General features: G+C 34.5%; 2 protein-coding genes across 6 annotated transcripts; one reads left to right on the top strand and one right to left on the bottom strand.

Annotated features, from left to right (window-relative positions):
- Positions 1-355: 355 nt before the first annotated feature.
- On the top strand, positions 356-3,062 carry LOC145047500 (uncharacterized). Its single transcript, XM_078995777.1, has 10 exons — positions 356-489; positions 984-1,212; positions 1,296-1,418; positions 1,504-1,656; positions 1,747-1,873; positions 1,960-2,001; positions 2,111-2,308; positions 2,391-2,436; positions 2,540-2,617; positions 2,745-3,062. Exons 1-10 carry the CDS (start codon positions 407-409, stop codon positions 2,821-2,823), a joined length of 1,158 nt encoding a protein of 385 aa, XP_078851903.1. The 5' UTR covers positions 356-406; the 3' UTR covers positions 2,824-3,062.
- A 463-nt stretch (positions 3,063-3,525) lies between these two features.
- On the bottom strand, positions 3,526-6,504 carry LOC144997535 (serine/arginine-rich splicing factor SC35-like). Of its 5 annotated transcripts, none has more exons than XR_013659844.1 (8): positions 6,174-6,504; positions 5,956-6,034; positions 5,698-5,777; positions 5,500-5,566; positions 5,066-5,137; positions 4,658-4,973; positions 4,374-4,457; positions 3,526-3,803 (listed from the first exon to the last, which is right to left on the bottom strand). XR_013659844.1 is itself a non-coding variant. In XM_078957433.1 (7 exons), the coding sequence occupies exons 1-7, from the start codon at positions 6,247-6,249 to the stop codon at positions 4,747-4,749; spliced, it is 456 nt and encodes a 151-aa protein (XP_078813559.1). In that variant the 5' UTR covers positions 6,250-6,504; the 3' UTR covers positions 4,178-4,746. The 5 variants fall into 5 exon arrangements, 2 of the variants coding, with proteins under 2 accessions (XP_078813559.1, XP_078813557.1); XR_013659845.1 differs by lacking the exon at positions 3,526-3,803 and having other exon boundaries at positions 4,178-4,457; positions 4,658-4,756; positions 4,902-4,973; XR_013659843.1 differs by lacking the exon at positions 3,526-3,803 and having other exon boundaries at positions 4,178-4,457.
- Between the last annotated feature and the right edge of the window lie 524 nt (positions 6,505-7,028).

Genomic DNA, 7,028 nt, shown 5'->3' with positions numbered 1-7,028 from the left:
AATTTTGAAGTTTAAGAATGATAAAATTTGGTATAAGTTGTTGGTATATATTATGGAGAAAATGTTGGTATATTTTTAAATATTGAATGTAAAAAAACGGTAATATTGGTAAATAAGAAAGAGAAAAACAGTTTGAAAAGAATAGAGAAAACATTGTAAGAAAATGTCGATTTTAGGTTTAAGCTCAGAAGCCGAGGTCTTGCCCGGTGTTTGCTCATTTGCTGAGTGCCGACTGCCAACTATAAGGACCAAAACTGTTATAAATTTCCAAAACTTGGGCTAAAACTGTGAAAAAGTGATAACCACATGGACCAAATCTGTAATTTACCACACCGCCTTCCTTGCGATATGAAAAATAACGAAACGAGGAGTGCTGTGTTTTGAACAACGATCCCACACCACGCACATGGAGGCGCAACCCTCTCGTAAGCGACCGCTCTCAGACAACGACGACGGTGGAGATGCTGATGAAGTCAACCGAAAACCTCCGTAAGCCACTTTCACCTTTCTCTTATCTGCTTCTTAGATATAGATTTATTATTGTTAGGGCTTGCGTTCGACTGAATTTGATCTTCGGTTTGAGTTAATCCAGTTGTTCAAGCTTCCTTAGTTTTTCAATTTATTTGCTCACAAATCGATAGAATGAATGAAGTTGTGGTTTTCGTCGTTTTTTGAAGGAAAACTCTGCAATCCTAGCTACATTGAGTTGTTTACATAAAATTATGTTCGTAAGTTTTGCAGCGCAAATTCCCTTGAGCTCTTGCTCTGTGAGTTGCAAAGGAAAAGCATGTTTGATTTGAGATTATTAGAAAATTGATTGGTTCTTGTATTGACCTATTGCTCCCTAACTTAGTGATAGCAGAGGGAGATTCTTAACAATTTGGGACTTCAAATGCTTGTTTCTAGGAGTAATTTAACTAGGTACTTTATTTAGAATTTGCATCTATTTTCGTTGGGGTTATATTTATTTTATGTATTTGCAGGCAAAAGAAGGTGAGATTTCCAAAGGGAAAGAAGGTGAAGCCTGGAGATGAAGTGGTGGCAGCTGTACATGTTCCTCAAGTTGCTGAAGATGAACCTACTGAGCTGAAAGATACCCAGCTAGTTGCCAAAGCAAGATCCAAGAGACGGAATCAGGATAAAATTGGACTCAATAATGATGAAACTGGAGATCTTCTTGATGTTGTAGCAGCGGCTGAAATGCATTATAAGGTATTTTAATCTCCATTTTTCTGTATGCTGATTCTTGTTATATTATGTTCATGTTTATGTTTAATTTTAATTTCGTTTGGCAGGATAACGAGACACTGGAAGATGATGGAGTTCAGCTTGAACCTTTCAATCTTGAACAAGAAAGGAAAGAAGGCTTTTTCGATAAAACAGGAAATTATGTTGAGTATGTTACTAATGACATCAAGGTACAGTATTACATGTGAATTCTTGGTTGCTTTTAATTTCAACATTTCCCTTATTACCCTCATTTTAATTGAAGTATCTTTGTAGGATGCTTGGCTTGATAGCATTGATGCTGAACCAAATCTTGCAAAAATACACTCTATGGATACAGATGATGTGGTAGAAGCTGCTGACCTGTCAAGTCAAGATATTGGAAATATCAAGAGACGAATTGCTGATGTGCTTCAACCTGGGGAGACAGTAAGTTTCTTGTTATGTCAAATTGTTCAATTCTGTTTTATTATTTTTCAAACTGATTGATGAAAATAATAAGTATAATATTCTTTTCAGGTGTTGCAAGCTTTAAGAAGGCTGAAAGGAAGTTCCAATAGAAAGGAAAAGATGTCAGCTGAAACAAAAGTTGTGTTTGATCAACTAACTGAAGATGCCATGAAACTGATGGAGGATGGTGACTACAGTTAAGATAATCTTCTTTCAACATTTTTCTTTGTTCTTATTATAAATTTGTCAACATTCTGATTTATGTCATAAATATTTCTCCAGATGTGTATGATGAAAAGCAGGAGGTCTTTCAGAGGGAAGCAGGTAATTAAGTTTAATAATGATTTGAATATCAATAATACAGTATTTCTTGTATTCTTAATTATTGGGAATGTTATTAGTGAAACTCTGATTTCATTTTTTATAATTTCAGAGGGATTTGAGAAGCTAGCACGTGCTAGAGGGGAAGGCACCTCTTCTAGTTCAGGAAACATGCAACCTAATTCCTCTGGAATGAGTGATTCCGGTCTCAATGGAATACCTTCTGCTGATAATACTGCAAACAATGAGGATGATTCTTTTGACATGTTTGCTGAAGATGATGACAAATCTACTGTTGATCCATCTGCTGGTAAGAAGACATGTAATTTTTTTGTTTTTTCATTTGGATGGTTTATTACGTTATTGCCCCTCAGTTCTGTTTTCACTTGCAGGCATTGGATCTACAGAAAACGATTATGTATTTGATGAGTCTTCAGGGTATGCATCTCTTTTTGTTTTCCATTCAGATTTATATTTTAGTCAAAAAGAAACAGCATCTTACTGTTTCTGTATTTTTATTTTTTAATTTTTTTTTTTGCAGTTACTACTACAGCAGCAGTTTAGGATATTATTATGATCCATCTTCAGGACTGTATTGCAGTGCAGCATCTGGACAGTGGTAATATATTATATAATGTGGTCACTATTTTCAACCTGATTTAGTATTATTTGAATTATACTGATTTGATTTGGAGATAAAATGTGGTTATATATAAAGTAATGTGCTTGTGTTTTGTATTTTCCAGGTGTTCGTATAACCAAGAAACTGGTGCCTATGAGGAGTTGCCATCAGGGGAAGGCAATGGAAATGGAATTGCAACATAGTGGAATGGAATTGGAATCACTGTTTTTTTTTTTTTTTATTGATTTCTCCTTTTCTTGTACAAAGTGAAGAGGATATATATTATATATGTAACATTCGCACATTCCTAGGCTTCTTTTGTTGTACTTGAAGTGTCTCTAGTTTTGGTAATTTAAATCTTTAGACACAATCTAACTCATGACTATATGATTTATGGATGTGAAGAGAAAAATGTGATGTGACAAAAAGGGTAGTTGAGTTATATGTGTTATGGTTTTTGATGTGTCAACCTGAAACATTGTTTTAACTTTTTTTTTATTAGTTTTGATTAATAGATTTATTTTTTTGACAGTGGTAATATAATTTCCTGGACAGAAGAATCCACGGGATATCTATGTTATTGTTATGTATTTACTAAAATATACGTCCAGTATGCATTAACATGTGCATGAAAATCATGAATGGATAGATATTGTCATATTTATCATCGACCTTAAAAGGCCCGTGCTTTGTTTCTCTTTTGCGTCTGTATTTTTGAGCATCCATTGGTAGAGACAATGATGATCAAACCATTGGTACAAATACAATTTAAGCAATTTCAGATGGTATATTATCATTTTTACTAAGACATGATATATTATTAGATTGTCTTGAACCCATAACAGATATATTCGAGTGTGCAACATTGTTTTAACTTTTTGCGCTAAAAAAATATATTTCTGGCATGTTACTGTATTCAAAAATTTAAATAAAGTTGAAACGGATAAGGAAAGTGCTTTTGAGCCCAATGATTTGGATCAGCCCAATGGACCATGTGAGTTGAAAGTTTACAAGAGGAGGCCTAAACCACGTGGAGATTGACAAATGGAATAGCTATGATTTTCTGTTAGAGGGAATGATTCTCTATATATTTCATAAGTGCATGTCCTTTGCGTAATCTTTTGGAATTGTACTGATTGTATTCGGCTATATGCTTCCAATGGATCTTCTCTGATTCAGTTTCCTATCAGAAACATAAAGATTAGAGTTTACATTTACTAATAGATTAAATTAACTCACAAAACTACAATTTAAAAGACCAAAATCGTGAATAGTATAACAAAACAAATTGATTCTATGCTACCAAAAATTAAAAGTGGTACAAAAAATAGTGCTGGGTTGAAAATGATTGAAAGATAAGGGTGGGAGACGCCAAGTTACCATTGGATTTCACGCGCCTACTTTTATTGATTAAACGTAGAGTGTTGTTAAGTCATAAGTGTGTACGTAGGTAGCTCAAGTATTGATTACTTGTTTGTTCCAAAGATACTATACTGATAGTGAGATCCTTATGTTTTATGTTATGCAAGTAAAAACAAAGTTGTATTGCTATGAACATGAAAAAAAACAAAGTCACTACTATAAATTATTATTATTATTACAAATGTTTTTCTGTATTTCCCCAAAACAAAAAAGAAGAGCAGGCATGGTATGCCCACGAGAAACTTACCATAACTTCTAGTATGTTCAACATAAAAAAAAAAAAAAAAAAAAAAAAAAACCTTCATAAAAGCCACCAATTTAGAGATTATACCCCAGAAGGAACAACAGGTAACATTTTTCATCATCATAGCCATCAACCCCAATCTATCTTTCTTTATTCTTTTCCCGATCATAACTATAAAAATCCAGTGTCATGTCAAGTCAGGTAAGTACCAAATCGCAACATCCAGACAAAAACTAACTAAATATTAAACAACCATGGCATAGAGGTAATGGTAATAAGGTACTACTGGTTTCAGCAATAAGTAATACCAAACACTACACTACACTCCACAAACACAAATCATTCTTATATCATAATACTGATGAAAATACCTCCTCCTACAAATCACTATAATCATGGAGGGATCCCATCCTTCCTACCAACATGCATGCCTTCAAAAGAGGACACCTTTTATCACCTGTCACTCACTCCTGCATAAAATCAAATAAGAATAACGAAACACCACTACCACTACTCAATTTGCTCTTTTAATACTACTGACTCAGTAGATCAATAAAACAAAATCAATATTGATATCTGTAACCCCTTTCCCTACTATCATCAATATCATCATACCTATCCCAACTCCTGCTGCGCCTTTTTCTCCTGTATTCCCTGTCCCTGTCCCTATAATAATTATCATGGTATCTGCATCACAAAACAAACTTCCATCATCAACATCTTACATGGTGATCTTAATATAAAAGATGGATGAATCATGAAAGAAAGAAAGAAAGAACCTTTGTCTAGGACTACGACTTCTGGACCTGCCTCTTGCCCTGGGAGACTTATCAATCACCCTTCCTCTATGACTGCAAATATAATCAACACAAACAACCAAACATTCCTAACTCAAAATAAAGTAAAAGGATTCTAGACTAGACTGCAAGGAAAATAAAATGCTACAAACTCACTTTCAGAATCAAATCAAACAGAACTATCTTGTAAAAAAATAACATCAAAATGAACTATCTTGTACCAAAGGTTCCTTTCTACTTTGTAGTATTCCCCTTTTTGCCACTTTATAGAATACGTGTACTTAATTGGAGGTATAGCAAAAACTAGGCAACAAAAACAAGTGAGGATCTTCATCAATTTCATGCCAAAGTTTTGCCATTTTGATAGTGTAGCACGATAAGATAACACCAGAATAATATGAGACCTATAAACTTACATCCTTTCTGCATTGGGTCCATATTTTGCAAACTGAACTGTGATTTCTCGGCCATCAACTTCTCTTCCTGATAACAGCATAAAAGGAGACAGAAACAGCCGATTACAAGGAGATTCCAGAATGTATTTTCTCCTGATGATAAAAACATTGCCTTCTACGCATGTTAAAGACCAAATAGAGGAAATGATTATTAATTACCGTCCAGCCTATCTACTGCCTTCTCTGCTTCATCTGCATACTTGTAACGAACGAACGCAAAGCCACGAGAATCACCAGTCCTAATCCAAAAAGATGATAGTAAGTAGTAAATAGTTGCTATAGTTTTAGGGCTGGGATTGGGAAGATGATAATTTTAATCTTCGTTTTATCCTTCCATCAACTTTTCCATGAATAAGAGACCTTACGATTTAAACGATATAACAAACAGAAGACGGAGATATACATTATACAACATACCTTCGATCTTTGGGGATGAAAATATCAACAACCTTTCCGTACTTATCAAAAAGCGGGAACAGATCGTCAGCCGTCGTCCCTGTATATACACGCATACAATCAATCCAAACACGAACGATTCTTTTCTCTTGAAAAATAAATCAATAACATCACCAAATGAACACCGAAGAAATTTAAGACGATGATAGCACAAGTAGCATGAATATCAGAAGACTTACGGAAACTAATGTTAAGAATGAGGAGAGAGTAGGTGTCGGAAATATCCGGCGGTCCTGATCGGCCAAAGTGAGACATCGATTGTTTCGTTCTTGCCGCTAACTATAAATTTGAACACGCCGATTTTGATTGATCGAAGAGTGAAAGAGTTTTGAGGATTTTCAGGGAGGTAGGGTTCGTGAGAATTATTTGGAGGAGGTGCATTTCATCGTGCCATTGTAAAGAAGCCTCCGGAACATGGAAGCGATCGTAAGTCGAAACTCATAAGAAAGAGAATGTCATCGCCAAGTGTCACTCTCCAGTCGTTTGCTGTTTTCAGGCTGAGCTAGGGCCTAGTCTGATGAGCTGTAATATTGGCTTCATTTAAAAAAAAATGATCAACTAACACCATGGTACTATGGTTTTGGATGGAATGCAAGTTGGTTTCTTAAAATATATGATTTTGGTCCCTAACCATTAGGATGAGTATAGGTGGGTACCCGGTTAAATTTGACGAAACTGGAATCGGAACCGGAATCAAAACCGGAGGTTCCTAAGATGTTGGAATCAAAACCGGAACCGATGATATCGGTTCTTAATATTTTGGAACCGGAACTGAAACTGGTGGTTCCAGTTCTGGTTCCGAGTAACCACTTTAAAAAAAATTAGAAAAATTTAATTGCATATAATTGTCACAATTAAGTAATAAAAGATCTATGATTGTTAATATATAAACAATTTTATCATGTCTAATAATTCGCTTCCTCATGATGATACATTGTCTTGTTTTATGAATTTTATCATAAAAATAAGGCTAATAATTTTGCTAAAATCTATTGAATCACAAAAAGTTTTATGATATTCATACATGGTAGTTT

Source organism: Lactuca saligna, chromosome 5, assembly GCF_052625555.1.
Source record: "Lactuca saligna cultivar CGN05327 chromosome 5, ASM5262555v1, whole genome shotgun sequence".
In the NCBI taxonomy this organism is placed as follows: Eukaryota; Viridiplantae; Streptophyta; class Magnoliopsida; order Asterales; family Asteraceae; genus Lactuca; species Lactuca saligna.
Note: the sequence above shows the minus strand (reverse complement) of the source record. Positions and strands in the feature narration are given on the sequence as shown.

Bases quoted from the DNA above. Each gene is read 5' to 3' on its own strand.
- LOC145047500 (XM_078995777.1), top strand. From the start codon at position 407: ATGGAGGCGCAACCCTCTCGTAAGCGACCGCTCTCAGACAACGACGAC. The intron at 1,419-1,503 runs GTACAGTATTAC...GTATCTTTGTAG, and splicing joins ATGTTACTAATGACATCAAG to GATGCTTGGCTTGATAGCAT. The intron at 2,309-2,390 runs GTAAGAAGACAT...TTTCACTTGCAG, and splicing joins TACTGTTGATCCATCTGCTG to GCATTGGATCTACAGAAAAC.
- LOC144997535 (XM_078957431.1), bottom strand. From the start codon at position 6,249: ATGTCTCACTTTGGCCGATCAGGACCGCCGGATATTTCCGACACCTAC. The intron at 6,035-6,173 runs GTAAGTCTTCTG...GTGTATATACAG, and splicing joins CATTCTTAACATTAGTTTCC to GGACGACGGCTGACGATCTG. The intron at 5,138-5,499 runs GTAAGTTTATAG...TTATATTTGCAG, and splicing joins GGACCCAATGCAGAAAGGAT to TCATAGAGGAAGGGTGATTG.